The following is a 24,635-nucleotide window of genomic DNA, read 5'->3' on the forward strand; positions in this document are numbered from 1 at the left end:
ACGTGTTACAAAATACAGTTACATTTTATACTCCTTTGGCAATGCAGTAGTATATTCTACAGATCTTTTGTAAAAGGGGTGGTACGAATGCACATTCTGAGAGTTTAAGGAGTTTCTTTTGTAATTATTGTCATGCACATGACACTTGCTTTGGAAGTCACTCGGAAATCTGCAACTTTTGATTTTATTATAAAGATATGCTCTATGAGCAAAAAAGTGAATTTCCCAAAATCTAATTTTATCAAGCACTAGCATACACTACACTGTGCTGAATCAATGAACTAATGCTGGCTCTTTCATCACTTGATTAACTATATCAGAGCTCATCCTTGAATTTCTGCGTTGCATGCGAGTAGTCATTAGCTAAATTTTGAGCAAACTTATCAACAGCTGTTAACATGACACCTAATTTAGTTAGGAAATGGCTGGGTAATTAATGGTTAATAGGCAATATCTCATTAGGCTAACACTGATGACAGAGTCAAATATACTTTGGGAATCATGTTATATTTCATCTGCAGGAATTATGACTTGTACAAATTAACCCTGGTAATTATTGCTATGTGATATTCCTTTGTCAAAAGCCCTGTTTGCATTTCTCACCAGAAAGTGGCAGGCTTTACAGAAGCTGAATAGCTTTGTTCAAACAATATTGTCTTAACATTTCAAACAAAGCAGATTAGAGTATGTACAGTAGCTACAGGTTCTGTTAAACAGCAACGGTTCTTAAGAATTGGGGCTCTCAGTAGCCACCGCGTTTCCTGTCCAAAGGAGGCATGTAGTAGGTCTTGAAAGCAGAGCGGTAGGACTCATCCCTTGGCTGTTGGGAAAAGAGACAAAGGTTATTAACAGAAATATGAACAACACATGGGTGAGTCCTGATACTGTATGCATCAAGGGTCTCAGAGTAGGAGTGTTGAGCTAGGATAAGTGTTGCCTTTTAGATCATAATGCATAAAATTACAAGGACAGGGGCGACCTGATCCTAGATCAGCACTTCTTCTGAGACGCTTGACACTTACAGCCTCAGATGTTCTGACATTAGGGTGGTCTTCCATTAGCTCCGCCTTAGCTCACTGGTCACCATAGCAACACCCACCCGTAGCACACGCTCCAGCAGGTATATTTCACTGGTCATCCCCAAAGCCAACACCTTGTTTGGCTGCCTTTCCTTCCAGTTCTCTGCTGCCAATGACTGGAACGAATTGCAAAAATCACTGAAGTTGGAGACGTATCTCCCTCACTAACTTTAAGCGTCAGCTATCAGAGCAGCTTACCAATCGCTGCAGCTGTACACAGCCCATCTGTAAATAGCCCATCCAACTATCTACCTACCTCATCCCCATTTTTGTTTTTCTGCTCTTTTGCACACCAGTATTTCTACTTGCACATATCACTTCTAGTTGACAGTGCGGAGTAAAAACAAACATGAACTCACTCATAAAAACAGCAACTCTGCTGTAGTCGTTGAAGTCTCTCTCTAGTCATGGTTTTAGAAATCTCACAGTATCAATTTTGCTGTAGCTTTCATGTTTTAGTAATTTAGCGGACGATCTTATCCAGAGCGACTTATGAGTGCATACATTTGAATACTTTTTCCCCCCATAGTGGTCCACCATGGGAATTGAACCCACAACCCCAGCATTGCAAGCGTCATGCTCTACCAACTGAGCCACACAGGACTTTCTTTTATGCCTTCTACATTACTGCAGACATGGTAATCTGAGCCATCTGATTGGCCAGCGGTGGGCATATAGTGCTCCCCCCGGGAAGGTAGGATTTGTACCCTCTGACAAATAAAAAGGGAACACGTTATCCACCCAGCGCACAGGACAGCTGAATCGGGTGCACATATACCACCAAAAACGCAAAACTAATTCAAAAAATAGGAACTGTAGTAAAATGCCAAATGGATCTACCTCCTGGTCCTCTTCCCCTGTCTTTACCCACCAAGGGTAGAGACAGAGATGACCTTGCCTACTGAAATACCGGATTGGGCAAAGCCACCAGAAGACGACTCAAGCCAACCAACTACTGAAACTGACTGGTGTCAGGAACAATCACCCTCTGCCTCAAGTGACACCTCTGAATGGGAACAGCTGATAGACTCATTGCTGATAGAGTAAGGGCACTGTCATAAACAGAGGCCCATATGTGCACTGTAAGAAAAGTATTTCCTCATTGTTGCTAGAGTAATAGGCTCTGTCATAACCAGAGGCCCATATATGCACTGTAAGAAAAGTATTTCCTGTTGTAAGATATGTCATCACCCTCTCTGCTCTGAGGGAATGGGAGGAGCAGCGGATCGGGTGCAGAGAATCAAAAGGTATATAAAGAGACATTTGCCATTACTTTGGCGCTGACTTCTTGAATTCTGAATTCATTTAGACAACCATTTGACTTTGGGTAGATTGACACCTGACTCAAATTACTTAAAAGATTCTAACTTGTTGGATCTGAGAAGTGACTCTCCGATATACCGTTTAACTATTGCACAGTTGTTTTGTCGCTTTGCGCCAGGTACATGGGTGCTGATGCAAATATATCCAGAAGAGTTCTCTGTAACCTCTCGATTGAGCTCAGCATCTCGTCCTCGTTGCGGGCCACTGACGCTGTGGTAGTTCAACGGGGTTGAGAGGCACTCTAGTCCTTAAGGTTATCCCTTGCTTTCTCTTATGGATGTCTGAATTGACCCTGTGGTTTTGCGCCAGGCGCGTGGGTGCTGATGCAAATATATCCAGAAGAGTTCTCTGTAACCTCTCGATTGAGCTCAGCATCTCGACCTCGTTGCGGGCACGGAATTTTTGATATTCCATTTGGGGCAGGGAATCACCAGCGGGTTCTCCCATCCAGTCCAAACTTGAATCCCTCAATTTAGCAAAGCACCGACTCCAATTCATCCTCTCAGCCAGTAGAGGGGAGTCGCTACCTATCTAAATTCTTAACAGAACTCTGACCGATTTAAACTCTGCTCCTGATCTCGTGGGTCTCCTCGTCATCTCTCAAAGGTAATTAAATAACTATTACAAGTATTTAATATAGAGATAAGTGTTATCATTGTACCAGGCATTTTATAAGAGCATTAAGTCATTTGCATGTTTTTGATTAACGCTGTGTGTGACCGAGTAACAAATTGTGTATTTTGAAGTGTGTTTGATTGTAAAAGACAAAAAAACAGAGTGTTTTCAAAAATAAACGGTAGTCTTATTTTGTCTCGAGCAAAAAGTTTCTCTCAAAGACCGTTAACGGCACGGGAGATAACAACTCTGACACTCCCCGCTACCGGGACACTGGAAACGGGGATCAATGCTCTATGACAGAATGAGTTACCATTAAAAGACAAGGAGGAAGGTGTGTCCAGTTGTGATTCATTTAATTGTCTTATCGATCTAAGTTTTATTTTCCAAGCGATACATAGCCGACGGGCAGAGTAGTGAGACTAAGTTGACTAAAGGTCTTCACACTTTAAACTAGATACATCATAGAGGGGAAACACTCAACCACAGGGAAATCATATAGAGACTGGTAGGACTAGTGCTTAATAATAACTCAAGGACCAATTAGTGGTGAAACAAAGAGTCTAGAGGATAAATGTGGGGTTCACACATCCCAGCTAGAGCTAGACCGGTGAGAGTGACAAGGCAAAAGACCTCTCTACGCGGACAACGCTTCGATATAGAAAGAGAGGCAGGGCTACGCGAGCGGTCCTGGTTATACCGAGATAACCTGAAGTATCTATAGTGCCCTGTCCAATCCAGGGAACGGGACGCTAACCACCTCTAGCACCCCGCTGCCGGCCAAGGGGCGGGGCTGAAGGTTTCGTATCGTGACAGAACGTAAGGTTTATCGACTTAGAAGGCCTCGGAGATCGACCAGTCAATAGCGATCGACCGTTTGGAGACCACTGCTTTATAAGATGTGCAATAAAGTAATGTCCATACAGGACTTTTGTCGTAGAGAGTAGCCTTAGGGATGTCTTAAAATAGGGAGTAGCCGTAGGGATGTTGTAAAATGTACATCGTAATGGAGTGTGTTTACCTTAGCCAACCGCAAGTGGCACTTTTTTGACGTGATGACTGGAAGGGGGGACCCACAGTGAGTGATGGTAAGAGCTGGCACTGTGGCAACAGGGTAGGTGATCTGGGGTGCAGGCACTACCACATTGAGCTTTGGTAATTCCACTGGATAATGTTGGATGTTGCGTCTGATCCGAGGCTCGGCAACATGCTTTATGTTGTGCTGCAAAACAAAATAATATTAGGCCATCATGAGAGACTAACCACATCATAGCAGGGCAAAGTGCATCGCAATGCTACTTTTGGTACTATTTCCAGTATGTAGCCTACTATTACATGTCATCCTAATATTTGTAATGGGGTTTTCATTACTCATAAAATCTGATGTAGGGTCAACCTTTTGGACCTATTTTTCAGTGATGTGGCCATCTCTTACATGCCTCCTGCCCTGTCTGGCCATGCGCCACATGTGATCCACAGAGTTGGGGGTCCCACTGCTCTGTCCTCCCTCTACAGTCCCAATGGCCCTGTGCAGACTATCAGCTCTCCTCTCTGCCAGCCTGAGACAAGGACCAAAGAGGACAGGAGGGAAGATACATTATTTCATTTGGTAAATGCTATCTTACACACTACAATTTTAAGGCACAGTACAGTATGTCTGGATTTTCTATCCAGTACAGTGTGTGCTTACCGTAGCTCTCTAAAATAGGCGTGCTGTAGTGCCGCTCGTGAGCCAATGCGCTCCTCTGGGTCGTAGGCCAGCATCTGGTAGAGCAATGACAGACTGGGCGCAGAACAGTTTGGGATGAGCCGAGAGATCCCACTGCCCTTCCGTGGAGGGAAGTCAAAACTAATCGCCCTAGACCTGTCAACAATAATGTACAACAATGTCACTAAGGACAATTGTTTCCATTGAACATACTGTGAAGGTATTGGTCTCCATTACATGAGAAACGTACTGCCTGAATTTTTGAAGAAGACTGCTGTCAGGTGTACCCAAAACATCATGGATCTTTGTCACCTGATCCAACTCGTTGGTACCCGGAAACAGAGGGCTGAGACTGAAATATAAAAACATGATAATATGTGATGCCATCAAGGCTACTTACACAACAGTATGTGTTCATGAATGTCTGACTTTGACCATAGAGGAATACATATCACTAAGGCTATAACCTAATTATAATCCTACATCCTATTTAGTCGGCTTTTTGGGTATGCAAGGATGGAAAGTACATAAGCAGTATGTAGTTTGAGAATTTGGTCACAGCCAATGACGAGAGGTACCTGATGATCTCGTAGAAAACACATCCTACACTCCACATGTCCATCTTGTGTGAGTAATAGCCATCTGTGAGGAGGCACTCTGGGGCTCTGTACCAGCGGGTGGAGATGTACTCTGTGTAGGGGGGCTTGGAGTGCAAACTCCTGCACGAGCCAAAGTCTCCTAGTTTGAGCACATCATGCTATGGAAGCAACCAACCAAATCATGGGCAACATATGGTAAATAATGTAACAGTAACAGTTCTTATTTACAAATTAGCAGGCAAGGTTTTCAGCATCATTTTTACTTACTTTGATTAGAATGTTCTCTGGCTTAACATCACGGTGGAAGATCCCATTGCTGTACGAAGGTAACAAAAGAGTAAAACGGTTTACTTTTAGGGGAAGCAAAACAATTACCCTTAACCCCCCCTGTAAGAAATGTAAACTAAAAAAAGAATTATTTCATGGACATGCTCCCATCCATATTTCATTCTTACCTATGCATGTGATCGAGTGACTTGCAAAGTTGATACATGTAGTGTCTGATTTTACTTTCTGGCAAAGGTTGTTGCCTCCCTGCAAGTGAGAATAGTTAGCAATACACAAGATAACAGAATTGGAAATAGTCTTTGATGTATTGTAGTTACAATTATGGTAAAGGTTTCATGTCATTCACAGTAGCAGTTCCCTGTGTGTCTGACCTCGTATGTACTCATAGATGTTCATCTCCATCAGCTCACATACCAAGGACAGGGTCCCTGATTCTTTGTCACTGTAACACATTGAATGAATCAGACAAAATGATCATGTTATAATTCAGTTCAGGCTTCACACATACAATGAAAACGACTGTGACAAACATTGTACTCACAATATCAATTCATGCAGCTGAATGATGTTGGGGTGAGGGTTCAGTTTCTTCATGGCCTGGACTTCTCGTAGGTTGTTGGCCTGTTCCAGGCTGAGCAACAAAAAACAAAACACGTTTATTATGTGTAACTTTATTGTAGAGAACATGTCTCATGACTCATTTTCAAAGATGTAGGCTTAAAAATTCTTGCCACAAAACTTCAAGCCACGTTGTCCCTCACTGACCTACTTGGTCAGGGTATGTTGAAACCAATATACACATCAATGGTTGACACCCAGTAGGATAGGTAGGGGTGTCATACTGCTGCTGCTGGCTTTCGAGGCAAGGGTCCACGTACAAAGAGGATGCCATGCACCTGAAGGCAAGCAGCAGGCAGAAAGAACCATTATATACTTATGGGCAACACTCATGATAATTACCTGCTGAGTGACTGCTTCATCGTTTTACAAGCATAATATTTCCCATCTTTCAGGCTTTGAGCCTTCACCACTTCTGAAAATGTCCCTTCTCCAATTTTCTTGATTATCTTGTAATCTGCATAAGAACAAAGGAGTTGAGAAAAAAACATGCAGCTATCTACAGTAGCTGTATCTAGCAAACGCTAGCGTACTGTACTAGTTTGCTAACGTTAGTAGCTAGCTAGCTCGTTAGTACAGGCAAACAATTCGATCAACTTACTATCCATTCTTCAAAGTGTACACTGCATATAAGTAAATTATCCATAACGTTACTATCTAGTCCTATATTTAAATAACACATTGCGATATTTTCATGACACATTGTTGTCAAAGATTTGTATAACTAATCTCATTGTTCTATTTGTGGTGTTGTGGCATGTATTTCAGCTAACTCCAAGATTGAAAGGCTTGGGGGAAAATACGCCTTTCTGGTCTCTAGGCTAATGAAGACATTTCTAATCTCTGCTACGAGCTGGCCATGTTGGCTGGGCCGTCACCTTGGTAACCAGGCACGCCTCACCCTCAACTCTGACCTAAAAGGTGGATGATTTGAAACAAGAAACTTGTCTCGTACAGTGGCTGGCTATCTATTTCTGACATTGGACTCACACTCAATGATGTATGCACACTTTTACTGTTATGGACGTCCAAATGCCTGTATTCTGCAAATAGTATAACAATTGTGTTTTTGCTCTATTACAAAAGGTCTGCACCCATCAGTCGCTCAAGCAGAGAGATGGAGCCAAATGCAACGTAGCTTACCCAAAAAATGCACAAATGAACCAAATATATATTTCCCATAACGTGGAGCATGTTCATGTAAACATGTTGATCGTTTGAATGCCATTTTGCGAAGTCTTGATCTCACCTTTTTTCCAAAGAAGCTTGCCTAAAATTAGCTCAGATCTATTTCGATTGTACGACGTTGTATTGTTATATATGTCCATGAAGCTTTTCCAGTCGATACTATGCGTTTTGTTTGCTTTGCGAATGCATGCTCTATTTTTCACACCAACAAGCCAATTTGTGTAATACATAATTATACGATAGCTGACGAAGAGAACGCATTTAGTACAACAATGCCCAAAATCTACCGTTAATTTGTATCTTGAAACACTCCCAAGTAGCAGCGGGTGACCATCACCTGGCAGCATCAACCAACAAAATTCATCATTGCGTAATGTAAATCATTTTCGTCCAATGTCCGCGCATGCACGTGCACAAGTGTGTGTTTGTGTGCGAGAGTCCACGCTTGCGTGGTATTTTTGATTCAAACAGGATTCCGTACAAATCTAGACCGCGCATGCGTGCTGTAAAAGCTAGCGTGTTTCGTTGCTGTGTGCTGCTCTCCTTGTCTGCAGTGTAAATGTTTCGGACAACGAATACAAACTACTAATTTTCACCATGAAAACAAGATTCAATACTGTGGATATCAGGGCGGTCATTGCTGAGATAAATGCTAAGTAAGTTAGTCTGGTTAGTGCATCATGAAACGTGCTAATGTTGGCTAGCTAGTTAACGTTAGCTAGTTACTGTAGCAAATGTCGAAGTTAAAAGAGAGTTTTGGCTTGTTCGACATTGCAGGCGACTGACTGATCTTCAAATCACCTTGAGTCATAAATAACGACTCATTATTATTTGTAGCAAGATCAGTCACAATTTACCCACGAAACCTCACGGTTTTGACACTCGTACACGGCCATTGAACAACTAGCTAACTAAATAACTACTGTCAAAAACCGTTTTTGACAGTACAGATATCTAGCTAAATGGATAGCTAGCTAACAAAATATGATTGGGACTTATGAATAACGTCAGCATGACACTAACTTAACTTGTTATGTTATCACAGTTACCTTGGTATGCGCGTAAACAACGTGTATGACATCGACACCAAGACCTATCTCATCCGTTTGCAAAAGTAAGTCTGCTGCCTGTCAGTGGTACCAAGCTACAGCAACCATCCATGTTGTTTCCATGATGTTTATTTCCAGAACTTGTCATGTACACGTAGTCCTAGGGATGACTGGTGTTCAAGGTTAGAATGGAAAACGTTTTTGTTTGTTTTCAGGCCTGACACCAAATCTATTCTACTGGTTGAATCTGGACTCCGCATTCATTCTACAGACTTTGAATGGCCCAAAAATATGATGCCCTCTGGCTTTGCCATGAAAGTGAGGATACGTTGTTTTTTCAGTTGTCCATTCACTTGTCAAGCAATGATGGATGTCTTGGTAACTGACTGTATGATGACTCTTCCCCACAGTGTCGAAAGCATCTCAAGTCAAGACGACTAACACAGGTGAAGCAGCTTGGGGTTGACAGGATTGTTGACATCCAGTTTGGCTCAGATGAGGCTGCTTACCATCTGATAGTGGAACTCTATGACAGGGTGAGAAATTACCATTCCCTTTTTCCTCTCTCCGAGTCTGACGTTTTCATTGTACTCCTCAACTGTAGAATACAGTACTCGTTTCATATTTAGCAATGATATTAGATAGTCCATGCTGTTCTCTTTATGATCGTCATGTTGAATGCAGTGTAATGTGCACCCCCTGTGTATGTGAAGGGTAACATTATCCTGGCGGACCACGAGTACACCATTCTGAACCTGCTGCGCTTCCGCACAGCAGAGGGAGAGGAAGATGTGAAGATAGCGGTGAGGGAGAGGTACCCTGTGGAGAACGCCAGGCCCCCAGAGCCCCTCATCAGCCTGGAGAGGTAAGACATCCCCTGGAGGCAGATAGTGGGGTAGGATGAATGAATCATGGGTGAAGAGTGGGTTAGGATGAATCATGGGGCCAATGCAGGCAAAAGATTGGGAAAATGTAAATATTTGCAGATTAATTCGGTGAAATGTTGAGGGATTTGTCACAAGATGTTTAGTGATCTGAGCATTGTATTCAATTATATATATATATATATATATATATCAGTACCAGTCAAAAGATTGGACACACCTACCCTTTCAAGGGATTTTTATTTTTACTGTTTTATACATTGAAGAATAATAGTGAAGACATCAAAACAATGAAATAACACATGGAATCATGTAGTAACCAAAAAAGTGTTAAACAAATCCAAATATATTTGAGGTTCTTCAAAGTATCCACCCTTTGCCTTGATGACAGTTTTGTACACTCTTGGCATTCTCTCAACCAGCTTCATGAGGTACCGTGGGGCAAAAAAGTATTTAGTCAGCCACCAATTGTGCAAGTTCTCCCACTTAAAAAGATGAGAGGCCTGTAATTTTCATCATATGACAGAAAAAATGAGAGAAGAAAATCCAGAAAATCACATTGTAGGATTTTTAATGAATTTATTTGCAAATTATGGTGGAAAATAAGTATTTGGTCACCTACAAACAAGCAAGATTTCTGGCTCTCACAGACCTGTAACTTCTTCTTTAAGAGGCTCCTCTGTCCTCCACTCGTTACCTGTATTAATGGCACCTGTTTGAACTTGTTATCAGTATAAAAGACACCTGTCCACAACCTCAAACAATCACACTCCATACTCCACTCTGGCCAAGACCAAAGAGCTGTCAAAGGACACCAGAAATAAAATTGTAGACCTGCACCAGGTTGGGAAGACTGAATCTGCAATTGGTAAGCAGCTTGGTTTGAAGAAATCAACTGTGGGAGCAATTATTAGGAAATGGAAGACATACAAGACCACTGATAATCTCCCTCGATCTGGGGCTCCACGCAAGATCTCACCCCGTGGGGTCAAAATGATCACAAGAACGGTGAGCAAAAATCCCAGAACCACACGGGGGGACCTAGTGAATGACCTGCAGAGAGCTGGGACCAAAGTAACAAAGCCTACCATCAGTAACACACTACGCCGCCAGGGACTCAAATCCTGCAGTGCCAGACGTATCCCCCTGCTTAAGCCAGTACATGTCCAGGCCCGTCTGAAGTTTGCTAGAGAGCATTTGGATGAGCATTTGGATGATCAAGAAGAATATTGGGAGAATATCATATGGTCAGATGAAACCAAAATATAACTATTTGGTAAAAACTCAACTCGTCGTGTTTGGAGGACAAAGAATGCTGAGTTGCATCCAAAGAACACCATACCTACTGTGAAGCATGGGGGTGGAAACATGCTTTGGGGCTGTTTTTCTGCAAAGGGACCAGGATGACTGATCCGTGTAAAGGAAAGAATAAATGGGGCCATGTATCGTGAGATTTTGAGTGAAAACCTCCATCCATCAGCAAGGGCATTGAAGATGAAACGTGGCTGGGTCTTTCAGCATGACAATGATCCCAAACACACTGCCCGGGCAACGAAGGAGTGGCTTCGTAAGAAGCATTTCAAGGTCCTGGAGTGGCCTAGCCAGTCTCCAGATCTCAACCCCATAGAAAATCTTTGGAGGGAGTTGAAAGTCCGTGTTTCTCAGCAACAGCCCCAAAACATCACTGGTCTAGAGGAGATCTGCATGGAGGAATGGGCCAAAATGACCAGCAACAGTGTGTGAACCTTGTGAAGACTTACAGAAAACGTTTGACCTCTGTCATTGCCAACAAAGGGTATATAACAAAGTATTGAGAAACTTTTGTTATTGACCAAATACTTATTTTCCACCATAATTTGTAAATAAATTTATAAAAAATCCTACATTGTGATTTTCTGGATTTTTTTTCTTCTCATTTTGTCTGTCATAATTGAAGTGTACCTATGATGAAAATTGCAGGCCTCATCTTTTTAAGTGGGAGAACTTGCACAATTGTTGGCTGACTAAATACCTTTTTGCCCCACTGTAGTTACCTGGAATGCATTTCAATTAACAGGTGTGCCTTAAGTTAATTTGTGGAATTTCTTTCGTTAATGCGTTTGAGCCAATCAGTTGTTCTGCAAGGTAGGGGTGGTGTACAGAAGATAGCCCTATTTGGTAAAAGACCAAGTCCATATTATGGCAAGAACATCTCAAATAAACAAAGATAAATGACAGTCCATCATTACTTTAAAACATGGTCAGTCAATCCAGAAAATTTCAAGAACTTTGAAAGTGCAGTCCCAAAAACCATCATGCGCTATGATGAAACTGGCTCTCACGAGGACCGCCACAGAAAAGGAGACCCAGAGTTACCTCTGCTGCAGAGGATAAATTCATTTATTAACTGCACTTCAGATTGCAGCCCAAATATTATTTTTTATTTTTTTATTTCACCTTTATTTAAACAGGTAGGCAAGTTGAGAACAAGTTCTCATTTACAATTGCGACCTGGCCAAGATAAAGCAAAGCAGTTCGACACATACAACGACACAGAGTTACACATGGAGTAAAACAAACATACAGTCAATAATACAGTATAAACAAGTCTATATACGATGTGAGCAAATGAGGTGAGATAAGGGAGGTAAAGGCAAGAAAAGGCCATGGTGGCAAAGTAAATACAATATAGCAAATAAAACACTGGAATGGTAGATTTGCAATGGAAGAATGTGCAAATTAGAAATAAAAATAATGGGGTGCAAAGGAGCTAAATAAATCAAATAAATACAGTAGGGAAAGAGGTAGTTGTTTGGGCTAAATTATAGGTGGGCTATGTACAGGTGCAGTAATCTGTGAGCTGCTCTGACAGTTGGTGCTTAAAGCTAGTGAGGGAGATAAGTGTTTCCAGTTTCAGAGATTTTTGTAGTTCGTTCCAGTCATTGGCAGCAGAGAACTGGAAGGAGAGGCGGCCAAAGGAAGAATTGGTTTTGGGGATGACTAGAGAGATATACCTGTTGGAGCGTGTGCTACAGGTGGGAGATGCTATGGTGACCAGCGAGCTGAGATAAGGGGGGACTTTACCTAGCAGGGTCTTGTAGATGACATGGAGCCAGTGAGTTTGGCGACGAGTATGAAGCGAGGGCCAGCCAACGAGAGCGTACAGGTCGCAATGGTGGGTAGTATATGGGGCTTTGGTGACAAAACGGATTGCACTGTGATAGACTGCGTCCAATTTGTTGAGTAGGGTATTGGGGGCTATTTTGTAAATGACATCGCCAAAGTCGAGGATTGGTAAGATGGTCAGTTTTACAAGGGTAATGTATGGCAGCATGAGTGAAGGATGCTTTGTTGTGAAATAGGAAGCCAATTCTAGATTTAACTTTGGATTGGAGATGTTTGATATGGGTCTGGAAGGAGAGTTTACAGTCTAACCAGACACCTAAGTATTTGTAGTTGTCCACGTATTCTAAGTCAGAGCCGTCCAGAGTAGTGATGTTGGACAGGCGGGCAGGTGCAGGTAGCGATCGGTTGAAGTTTTACTTGTATTTAAGAGCATTTGGAGGCCACGGAAGGAGAGTTGTATGGCATTGAAGCTTGCCTGGAGGGTTGTTAACACAGTGTCCAAAGAAGGGCCAGATGTATACAGAATGGTGTCGTCTGCGTAGAGGTGGATCAGAGACCCACCAGCAGCAAGAGCGACCTCATTGATGTATACAGAGAAGAGTCGGTCCAAGAATTGAACCCTGTGGCACCCCCATAGAGACTGCCAGAGGTCCGGACAGCAGACCCTCCGATTTGACACACTGAACTCTATCAGAGAAGTAGTTGGTGAACCAGGCGAGGCAATCATTTGAGAATCCAAGGCTGTCGAGTCTGCCGATGAGGATGTGGTGATTGACAGAGTCGAAAGCCTTGGCCAGATCAATGAATACGGCTGCACAGTAATGTTTCTTATCGATGGTGGTTAAGATATCGTTTAGGACCTTGAGCGTGGCTGAGGTGCACCCATGGCCAGCTCTGAAACCAGATTGCATAGCAGAGAATGTATGGTGAGATTCGAAATGGTCGGTAATCTGTTTGTTGACTTGGCTTTCGAAGACCTTAGAAAGGCATGGTAGTATAGATATAGGTCTGTAGCAGTTTGGGTCAAGAGTGTCCCCTCCCCTTTGAAGAGGGGGATGACCGCAGCTGCTTTCCAATCTTTGGGAATCTCAGACGACACGAAAGAGAGGTTGAACAGGCTAGTAATAGGGGTGGCAACAATTTCGGCAGATCATTTTAGAAAGAAAGAGTCCAGATTGTCTAGCCCGGCTGATTTGTAGGGGTCCAGATTTTGCAGCTCTTTCAGAACATCAGCTGAACGGATTTGGGAGAAGGAGAAATGGGGAAGGCTTGGGCGAGTTGCTGTGGGGGGTGCAGTGCTGTTGACCGGGGTAGGAGTAGCCAGGTGGAAAGCATGGCCAGCCGTAGAAAAATGTTTATTGAAATTCTCAATTATGGTGGATTTTTCAGTGGTGACATTGTTTCCTATCTTCAGTGCAGTGGGCAGCTGGGAGGTGTTCTTATTCTCCATGGACTTTACAGTGTCCCAGAACCTTTATGAGTTAGTGTTGCAGGAAGCAAATTTCTGCTTGAAAATGCTAGCCTTAGCTTTTCTAACTGCCTGTGTATAATGGTTTCTAGCTTCCCTGAACAGCTGCATATCACAGGGGCTGTTCAATGCTAATGCAGAACGCCATAGGATGTTTTTGTGTTGGTTTAAGGGCAGTCAGATCTGGGGAGAACCAAGGGCTATATCTGTTCCTGGTTCTAAATTTCTTGAATGGGGCATGTTTATTTAAGATGGTTAGGAAGGCATTTAAAAACAATATCCAGGTATCCTCTACTGACGGGATGAGATCAATATCCTTCCAGGATACCCCGGCCAGGTCGATTAGAAACGCCTGCTCGCTGAAGTGTTTGAGGGAGCGTTTGACAGTGATGAGTGGAGGTCGTTTGACCGCTGACCCATTACGGATGCAGGCAATGAGGCAGTGATTGCTGAGATCTTGGTTGAAGACAGCAGAGGTGTATTTAGAGGGCAAATTGGTTAGGATGATATCTATGAGGGTGCCCGTGTTTAAGGCTTTGAGCAGGTACCTGGTAAATTCATTGATAATTTGTGTGAGATTGAGGGCATCAAGTTTAGATTGTAGGATGGCTGGGGTTGATTCTAGCCATCCCGGATCCGGGATCATGAATACAGCCTCAAGCTCATTACCATAACGCAACGTTAACTATTCATGAAAATCGCAAATGAAATTAAATAAATATATTTGCTCTCAGCCTTTTGTTAGCCTTTTGTTAACAACACTGTCATCTCAGATTTTCAAAATATGCTTTTGAACCATAGCTAAACAAGCATTTGTGTAAGAGTATTGATAGCCTAGCATTCAGCATGCAACATTTTCACAAAAACAAGAAAAGCATTCAAATAAAATCATTTACTTTTGAAGAACTTCAGATGTTTTCAATGAGGAGACTCTGTTAGATAGCAAATGTTCAGTTTTTACAAAAATATTATTTGTGTAGACAAATCGCTCCGTTTTCTTCATCACGTTTGGGTAAGAAAAAACCCGAAAATTAAGTCATTACAACGCAAACTTTTTTCCAAATTAACTCCATAATATCGACAGAAACATGGCAAACGTTGTTTAGAATCAATCCTCAAGGTGTTTTTCACATATCTATCGATGATAAATCATTCGTGGCAGTTTAGTTTCTCCTCTGAAGAAATCGAACGCGCATGGACCTAGAGATTACGCAATAATTTCGACGCAGGACACCGGGCGGACACCTGGTAAATGTAGTCTCTTATGGTCAATCTTCCAATGATATGCCTACAAATACGTCACAATGCTGATTCATCGCCAGAGGAACAGAGGAGGAGCAAAATAAGGGTACGGCTAAAAGTAATAAGAATTGGTCTGGAACAGAGAGTTAAAGGAGGTTTCTGGGGGCGATAAAATAGCATCAAGGTATAATGTACAGACAAAGGTATGGTAGGATGTGAATACAGTGGAGGTAAACCTATGTATTGAGTGATGAAGAGAGAGAAATTGTCTCTAGAAACATCATTGAAACCAGCAGATGTCATTGCATGTGTGGGTGGTGGATAAGGTATAGTGAGCAGGACTAGAGGCTCTACAGTGAAATAAGCCAATAAACACTAACCAGAACAGCAATGGACAAGGCATATTGACATTAAGGAGAGGCATGCTTAGTCGAGTGATCAAAAGGGTCCAGTGAGTAGAGAGGATTGGTTGGGGGTCACGGCGATTTAGACAGCTAGCCAGGCCATCGGTAGCAAGCTAGCATAGGATGGAGGTCTGTTATTAGCCACCTCTTGCGTTCCATCAGTAGATTAGTGGGGTTCCGTGTGGTAGAGGGGATTAATCCAAATCACACAAAAAAAAAAAAAACAATAGATGTAGTTATAGAGGCCCAAGAAGAAAAAATAATACAAATAAATGAATAAATTGTCCGATTGTCTATTCAGATAGCAGCCGATAAAACAGCTAACGGTTAGCGGGCCGCAGATGGGCGTTCAGGTAACGTCGCGACGGAGGAGCCAGCCGGATAACTCCTTCGGGTAGATAACGTCGGCAGTCCAGTTGTGAAGGCCCGGTGGGGCTCCGCGTAGGCAGTAAAACGGGTCCGGATAGGTGATTGTAGCCCAGGAGTGATTGATGGAACTCTTCAGCTGGCTAGCTCCGGAATAATTGATGTTTGCTCTGGAATCGACGAAAGCCGATAGTCACACGGATAGCAGCTAGCTAGCTGTGAGATCCAGGTATGAATGTCCAGAGTTAGCGGTTGAAATCCAGGGACATGGAGAGAAAAATTGGTCCGGTATGTTCCGTTCCGAGCCTCGCTGCGCCGTACAAAACTGGCGATAGATTTTCGAGCTAAAGGATGGCTGATGACCACAAACCGTGGTTAGTTGAATACTAACAATTAGCCAGTAAAGAAGCTAACTAGCTTCTGATTAGCTCCTGGCTAGCTTCTGGCTAGCTTCTTGGAGGATTACAGATTTGAGGTAAATAATACTTTTTTTATAAATATAAATTGGTGAGGTGGGTTGCAGGAGAATGTTTTGAAGATGAGTTTTTGGAAAATTAAAAAAATATATATAAAAGGTATGTGAAAAAAGTTGTATATATATATATTATACGGGACACGACAAGACGAGGACAAAAGACGTCTGAACTGCTATTCCATCTTGGAATCAATGAATCAAATGCTTCACAGAGTTCAAGTAACAGACGCATCTCAGAGGAGACTGCATGAATCAAGCCTTCATGGTTGAATTGCTGCACAGAAACTACTGCTAAAGGACACAAAAGAAGAAGAGACTTGCTTGGGTCAAGAAACACGAGCAATGCATATTAGATGGGTGGAAATCTGTCCTTTGGTCTAAGTCTAAATTGGAGATTTTTGGTGCCAACTGCCGTGAGATGCAGAGTAGGTGAACGGAGGATCTCCACGTGTGGTTCTCACCATGAAGCATAGAGGAGGGGGTGTGATGGTGGGGGGTGCTTTGCTGGTGACACTGTCTGTGATTTAGAGTTCAAGTCACACTTAACCAACATGGCTACCACAGCATTCTGCACCGATACGCCATCCATCTGGTTAGGGCTTAGTGGCACTATCATTTGTTTTTCAACAGGACAGTGACCCAACATACCTCCAGGCTGTTTAAGGGCTATTTGACCAAAAAGGAGAGTGATGGAGTGCTGCATCAGATGACCTGGCCTCCACAATCACCTGACCTCAACTCAATTGAGATGGTTTGGGATGAGTTGGACCGCGGAGTGAAGGAAAAGCAGCCTACAAGTGCTCAGCATATGTGGGAACTCTTTTGTGGTCACTACATGATTACATATGTTATTTCATAATTTTGATGTCTTCACTATTATTTTACAATGTAGAAAATAGTACAAATAGAGAATAACCCTTGAATGAGTAGGTCAAATCAAATTTATTTATATAGCCCTTCGTACATCAGCTGATATCTCAAAGTGCTGTACAGAAACCCAGCCTAAAACCCCAAACAGCAAGCAATGCAGGTGTAGAAGCACGGTGGCTAGGAAAAACTCCCTAGAAAGGCCAAAACCTAGGAAGAAACCTAGAGAGGAACCAGGCTATGTGGGGTGGCCAGTCCTCTTCTGGCTGTGCCGGGTGGAGATTATAACAGAACATGGCCAAGATGTTCAAATGTTCATAAATGACCAGCATGGTCGAATAATAATAAGGCAGAACAGTCAGGTGGAAGTTGAAACTGGAGCAGCAGCATGGCCAGGTGGACTGGGGACAGCAAGGAGTCATCATGTCAGGTAGTCCTGGGGCATGGTCCTAGGGCTCAGGTCAGTTGAAACTGGAACAGCAGCATGGCCAGGTGGACTGGGGACAGCAAGGAGTCATCATGTCAGGTAGTCCTGGAGCTCAGGTCCTAGGGCTCAGGTCCTCCGAGAGAGAGAAAGAAAGAGAGAAGGAGAGAATTAGAGAACGCACACTTAGATTCACACAGGACACCGAATAGGACAGGAGAAGTACTCCAGATATAACAAACTGACCCCAGCCCCCCGACACATAAACTACTGCAGCATAAATACTGGAGGCTGAGACTAGGTGTGTCTAAACTTTTGACTGTGTGTGTGTGTGTAATCTGACAAGGGAAACTGTTTTGAAAACACCACGCCTCCATCTTGACATTCCCCCACCATTGCAAAATGTTTTTGAAGCTATAGAAATGCATTTATTAATGTCTACATTTGTTTTTGTCACATGCATTCTGTTAGAGACACCTTAATACTTACTTTTAAAAATTGTATTATGTCAGCTAAACATAAAAATAAACATGAGAAAATATATAACATTTTCCTTAAAGTTATGCTAATATCCCCACTACAACAACAAAAATACTTGAATATGTGTAATTATCTCCTTTAAATTGAATTGAAATACTGTAGAATTCTTTTCATTACTATGGAGGACTGCTCCTTCTATAGGGAGTGACAATATCGCCGTCCGGTGGCTTCAAAGCTCTACAGAGGGTAGTGCGTACAACTCAGTATATCACTGGGGCCGAACTCCCTGCCATCCAGGACTTCATTACCAGGCGGGTGTCAGAGGAAAGCCCAAAAATTGTCAGACTCCAGCCACCCAAGTCATAGACTGTTTTCTCTGCTACCGCATTGCAAGCGGTACCGGAGCGACAAGTCTCTGACCAGAAGGCACTTGAACAGCCTATACCCCCAAGCTATATTCACTAGATTCTACCCACACACTCACATACTACACTGACACTCCAACACATACATATATTGACACCACAGACACACTTTACATACTCTGCTTCTACTCTGTTTATTATACACTGCTCAAAAAAATAAAGAGAACACTTAAACAACACAATGTAACTCCAAGTCAATCACACTTCTGTAAAATCAAACTGTCCACTTAGGAAGCAACACTGATTGACAATACATTTCACATGCTGTTTTGCAAATGGAATAGACAACAGGTGGAAATTATAGGCAATTAGCAAGACACCCCCAATAAAGGAGTGGTTCTGCAGGTGGTGACCACAGACCACTTCTCAGTTCCTATACTTCCTGGCTGATGTTTTGGTCACTTTGGAATGCTGGTGGTGTTTTCACTCTAGTGGTAGCATGAGATGGAGTCTACAACCCACACAAGTGGTTCAGGTAGTGCAGCTCATCCAGGATGGCACATCAATGCGAGCTGTGGCAAGAAGGTTTGCTGTGTCTGTCAGCGTAGTGTCCAGAGCATGGATGCGCTACCAGGAGACAGGCCAGTACATCAGGAGACGTGAAGGAGGCCGTAGGAAGGCAACAACCCAGCAGCAGGACCGCTACCTCCGCCTTTGTGCAAGGAGGAGCAGTAGGAGCACTGCCAGAGCCATGCAAAATGACCTCCAGCAGGCCACAAATGTGCATGTGTCTGCTCAAACGGTCAGAAACAGACTCCATAAGGGTGGTATGAGGGCCCGACGTCCACAGGTGGGGGTTGTGCTTATAGCCCAACACCGTGCAGGACGTTTGCTGTTTGCCAGAGAACACCAAGATTGGCAAATTCGCCACTGGCGCCCTGTGCTCTTCACAGGTGAAAGCAGGTTCACACTGAGCACATGTGACAGACGTGACAGTCTGGAGACGCCGTGGAGAATGTTCTGCTGCCTGCAACATCCTCCAGCATGACCGGTTGGGCAGTGGGTCAGTCATGGTGTGGGGTGGCATTTCTTTGGGGGGCCGCACAGCCCTCCATGTGCTCGCCAGAGGTAGCCCTACTGCCATTAGGTACTGAGATGAGATCCTCAGACCCCTTGTGAAACCATATGCTGGTGCGGTTGGCCCTGGGTTCCTTCTAATGCAAGACAATGCTAGACCTCATGTGGCTGGAGTGTGTCAGCAGTTCCTGCAAAAGGAAGGCATTGATGTTATGGACTGGCCCGTCCGTTCCCCAGACCTGAATCCAATTGAGCACATGTGGGACATCATGTCTCGCTCCATCCACCAATGCCACATTGCACCACAGACTGTCCAGGAGTTGGCGGATGCTTTAGTCCAGGTCTGGGAGGAGATCCCTCAGGAGACCATCCGCCACCTCATCAGGACTATGCCCAGGCGTTGTAGGGAGGTCATACAGGCACGTGGAGGCCACACACACTACTGAGCCTCATTTTAACTTGTTTTAAGGACATTACATCAAAGTTGGATCAGCCTGTAGTGTGGTTTTCCACTTTAATTTTGAGTGTGACTCCAAATCCAGACCTCCATAGGTTGATACATTTGATTTCCATTGATAATTTTTGCGTGATTTTTGTTGTCAGCACATTCAACTATGTAAAGAAAAACGTATTTAATAAGAATATTTCATTCATTCAGATCTAGGATGTGTTATTTTATTTCCCTTTATTTTTTTGAGGAGTGTATATCCTGATTGCCTAGTCAGTTTTACCCCTACCCATATGTAGTTGTGTAAAGTTCTTAAGTAAAAAATACTTTGGTGTATCTGTACTTTACTATTTATATTTTTGATAACTTTTACTTCACTACATTCCTAAAGAAAATAATGTACTTTTTACTCCATACATTTTCCCTGACACCAAAAAGTACTTGCTACATTTGGAATGCTTAGCAGGACACAAATGGTCTAATTCACACACTTATCAAAAGATCCTCTCTGTTCATCTCTACTGCCACTGATCTGGCAGACTCACTATCCATAAATTAAAAAACAAGAAAATGTTGCTGTCTGGTTTGCTTAATATAAGGAATTTGAAAATATTTTTACTGTACGTTTTGATACTTAAGTATATTTTATCAATTACACTTACTTTTGATTCTTCAGTATATTTTAAACCTTTTACTCAAGTAGTATTGTACTGCATGTTACTTGAGTATTATTCTATTAAGGTATCTTTCCCACAATTATGACAATTGGGTACTTTTTCCACCACTGCCCACATGTACATACGGTATTGGCTCAATTACCTCAACTACCTTGTACCCCTGCGCATTGACCTGTATTTCTTACTTTTTAACTCTGCACTGTTGGGAATGGGCTTGTAAGAAAGCATTTAATTGTAAAGTCTACACCTGTTGTATTTGGCGTTGTGACCAATAAAATTAGATTTCAATAAGCAGGATTTTTGCAATCATCCAGCCAGGATTTCTGGAAAACTTGGTTATTTTGGGAAAGTTTACCGGACTTTTGCAACCCTAGTTGGGCACGAGTTCATTGAAGAAATAATCCTTTGTTTTGGTTTGTTTTTCATGTAGACTCACTGAAGTCCTGTCGAAGGCCACAAATGGAGAACAGGTGAAAAGGATCCTCAATCCCCACCTTCGTAAGTAGTCTTCATCTCCTCAAAGTGGCTCCATCCATTGCTCATCCAGGTTTAGTTTAAAAATAAATGTTTTACACAATGTTATTATTGTAAACAGCAGACTTACCTTCTAATATGATCTATCTGCTCTTTCAGCATATGGGGCTACTCTCATAGAGCACTGTCTGATGGAAGTGGGACTCCCCGGCTTCATCAAAGTGGACAGCCAGTTTGATGCTGCACGAGGTACGTTTCTTTTAGACCAGCTGTAGCCTTTGGCAGATTACAAAGATGTGCTGCTGGTATATATTATTCAATCAATGATCATCAGAATTGTGATATTCTGGATGAAATAGGCTTAATTGTTGTCTGTAGATGCACCCAAAATCCTCGATGCCCTGCAAATGGCAGAAGTTTATATGGAGAAAACGGCAAGCTTCGATGGAAAGGTAGGTCTCACGTCTTATTGAGAATATTCATTCATACATCAGATCCATTTGTCATAGCGAAATTATAGAAAACTGTTTCTCCCTTGTTTTGTTGCAGGGCTACATCATCCAAAAATGTGAGAAGAAACCAAGTTTAGCCCCAGAGAAACCTGAAGAATTGCTCACGTAAGTTATTTTATTTGACTCTCATTCTGTGCTTATGATATTATGTCTCCAAGTTCTGTTATTGGTAAGATCAGCATTACGTCTCACCAGAAGCGTTATGGAGGTTTTTGTTTGCTTGGTTGGTGAGATATGTTCAAGTCTCCAACATTGTCTTCTTTTACAGATATGAGGAATTCCACCCCTTCCTCTTTGCCCAACATGCAAATAGCCACTATGTTGAGTTTGATACATTTGACAAGGTGAATTTTAGAATATATGTCCTTTATATGTATTTATTTACCCTATGCATACGTTGGGAAAATGTCATTGTTTCCCATACGTACCTAGTGTACTAAAACTATATTGGTATTTTCACAAGACGTAAGGTATGAGATCACTTCAGTAAGTCTTGCTCCTCTGCGCTTAGGCAGTGGACGAATTCTACTCCAAGATGGAGAGTCAGAAGATTGACGTGAAGGCCCTGCAGCAGGAGAAACAGGCTCTGAAAAAGCTGGACAATGTCAAGAGGGACCACGTGCAGAGGCTGGAGGCACTGCACCAACTTCAGGTCAATACTGAAGAACTCTCGCATCACCACCAGACCTGAGCTGTGTTCGAATACCAATACTAACCGCACTAACTGTACTATTTGTGACGTGAATTGAGTACAGTTGAAGTCAGAAGTTTACATACACTTAGGTTGGAGTTATTAAAACTCGTTTTTTCAACCACTCCACAAATTTCTTGTAAACAAACTATAGTTTTGTCAAGTCGGTTAGGACATCTACTTTGTGCATGACACAGGTAAGCTTCCAACAGTTGTTTACAGACAGATTATTTCACTGTATCACAATTCCAGTGGGTCAGAAGTTTACATACCCTAAGTTGACTGTGCCTTTAAACAGCTTGGAAAATTCCAGAAAATTATGCCATGGCTTTAGAAGCTTCTGATCGGCTAATTGACATCATTTGAGTCAATTGTAGGTGTACCTGTGGATGAATTTCAAGGCCTACCCTGCTTGACATCATGGGAAAATCAAAAGAAATCAGCCAAGACCCCAGAAAAAAGACCTCCACAAGTCTGGTTCATCCTTGGGAGCAAACGCCTGAAGGTACCACGTTCATCTGTACAAACAATAGTACGCAATTATAAACACCATGGGATCACACAGCTGCCATACCGCTCAGGAAGGTGACGTGTTCTGTCTCCTAGAGATTAACGTACTTTGGTGCGAAAAGTGCAAATTGATCCCGGAACAGCAGCAAATAACCTTGTGAAGATGCTTGAGGAAACGGGTACAAAAGTATCTATATCCACATTAAAACGAGTCCTATATCGACATAACCTGAAAGACCGGTCAGCAAGGCAGAAGCCACTGCTCCAAAACCGCCATAAAGAAGCCAGACTATGTTTTGTAACTGCACATGGGGACAAAGATTGTACTTTTTGGAGAAATGTCCTCTGGTCTGATGAAACAAAAATATAACTTTTTGGCCATAATGACCATCGTTATGTTCGGAGGAAAACGGGAGAGGCTTGCAAGCCGAAGAACACCATCCCAACTGTGAAGCACGGTGGTGGCAGCATCATGTTGTGAGGGTGCTTTGCTGCAAGAGGGACTGGTGCACTTCACAAAATAGATGGCATCATGAGGTAGGAAAATTATGTGGATGTATTGAAGCAACATCTCGAAGTCATCAGTCACAAAGTTAAAGCTTGGTCGCAAATGGGCCTTCCAAATGGACAATGACCCCAAGCATTCTTACAAAGTTGTTGCAAAATGGCTTAAGGACATCAAAGTCAAGGTATTGGAGTGGCCATCACAAAGCCCTGACCTCTGTCCTATAGGAAATTTGTGGGCAGAATTGAAAAGCATGTGTGAGCAAAGAGGCCAGAAACCTGACTCAGTTACAACAGCTCTGTCAGGAGGAATGGGCCACAATTCACCCAACTTATTGTGGGAAGCTTGTGGAAGGCTACCTGAAATGTTTGACCCAAGTTAATCAATTTAAAGGCAATGCTACCAAATACTAATAGAGTGTATGTAAACTTCTGACCCACTGGGAATGTGATGAAATAAATCATTCTCTCTTCTATTATTCTGACATTTCACATTCTTAAAATAAAGTGGTGATCGTAACTGACCTAAGACATGGACTTTTTACTAGGATTAAATGTCAGGAATTGTGAAACTGAGTTTAAATGTATTTGGCTAAGGTGTATGTAATCTTCCGACTTCAACTGCATATAGTATGCTTATTCATCATAGTATGGATATAGTTAGTATGCCAAAAGTTTCCGGATGTCGTACTAAATCCGGATGTCGCCAAAATACGAAGTATACATGCAGAGGACACCATTTCCGTACTTTTTGGGCCCATTATGCACATCTTCAGAAAATGGGCGTGGCATCACAATGTTTTCAGATTTGGAGAAAATGTCGGACTTCGGCAGTATAGTTTCTGGCGAGAGCGAATTCAAATTCATTGAACTAACTAATGGCAAATGTTAATGTTGAGCAATGTAATAAAGTAATGACATTTCAAATAAGTTACATTACACGTTATGTTGGCTGACAATTTGTTAGCTACGCTATCCTTACGAACCGCAAAGCAAAGCATTACAGCACTATGTACCGGTATGTTAGCTAGTTACCTAACGTTAGGTGGATACTAATACATCGAGCTTGCCAGGCAGTATATTAACTATCTGCTGACTAACCAACGTTTTATTGACTTGATTATTCACATCATTCTTAGCTAAGTGGTGTAGTCGTTTTGCGTTTCATTAGACGTTAATTAGTCTCGTGCACCAT

General features: G+C 42.5%; 2 protein-coding genes across 4 annotated transcripts in view; one reads left to right on the plus strand and one right to left on the minus strand.

Moving 5' to 3' along the window:
- Nucleotides 1–7,863, minus strand: LOC112256398 (MAPK/MAK/MRK overlapping kinase-like). 3 transcript variants are annotated; one of them, XM_024429643.2, is made up of 12 exons: nt 7,480–7,863; nt 6,573–6,687; nt 6,154–6,243; nt 5,984–6,054; nt 5,780–5,858; nt 5,592–5,640; nt 5,304–5,482; nt 4,976–5,077; nt 4,708–4,881; nt 4,453–4,576; nt 4,039–4,239; nt 1–820 (listed from the first exon to the last, which is right to left on the minus strand). In XM_024429643.2, the coding sequence occupies exons 1-12, from the start codon at nt 7,763–7,765 to the stop codon at nt 743–745; spliced, it is 1,548 nt and encodes a 515-aa protein (XP_024285411.1). In that variant the 5' UTR covers nt 7,766–7,863; the 3' UTR covers nt 1–742. The 3 variants fall into 3 exon arrangements, with proteins under 3 accessions (XP_024285411.1, XP_024285412.1, XP_042161217.1); XM_024429644.2 differs by having other exon boundaries at nt 7,706–7,862; XM_042305283.1 differs by lacking the exon at nt 7,480–7,863 and adding an exon at nt 6,832–7,094.
- Nucleotides 7,864–7,894: 31 nt separating this feature from the next.
- The window catches only part of LOC112256397 (nuclear export mediator factor Nemf), a 38,457-nt gene continuing 21,716 nt past the window's right edge, over nt 7,895–24,635 (plus strand). The window contains exons 1-11 of the mRNA XM_024429642.2: nt 7,895–8,074; nt 8,464–8,532; nt 8,683–8,785; nt 8,878–9,003; nt 9,181–9,332; nt 21,180–21,247; nt 21,383–21,472; nt 21,602–21,675; nt 21,773–21,840; nt 22,004–22,079; nt 22,247–22,387. Coding sequence (XP_024285410.1) covers nt 8,016–8,074; nt 8,464–8,532; nt 8,683–8,785; nt 8,878–9,003; nt 9,181–9,332; nt 21,180–21,247; nt 21,383–21,472; nt 21,602–21,675; nt 21,773–21,840; nt 22,004–22,079; nt 22,247–22,387 — 1,026 coding nt within the window. The 5' untranslated portion in view covers nt 7,895–8,015. The remainder of the gene's footprint in view (nt 8,075–8,463; nt 8,533–8,682; nt 8,786–8,877; nt 9,004–9,180; nt 9,333–21,179; nt 21,248–21,382; nt 21,473–21,601; nt 21,676–21,772; nt 21,841–22,003; nt 22,080–22,246; nt 22,388–24,635) is intronic.

This window comes from Oncorhynchus tshawytscha, linkage group LG24 (genome assembly GCF_018296145.1).
Source record: "Oncorhynchus tshawytscha isolate Ot180627B linkage group LG24, Otsh_v2.0, whole genome shotgun sequence".
In the NCBI taxonomy this organism is placed as follows: domain Eukaryota; kingdom Metazoa; phylum Chordata; class Actinopteri; order Salmoniformes; family Salmonidae; genus Oncorhynchus; species Oncorhynchus tshawytscha.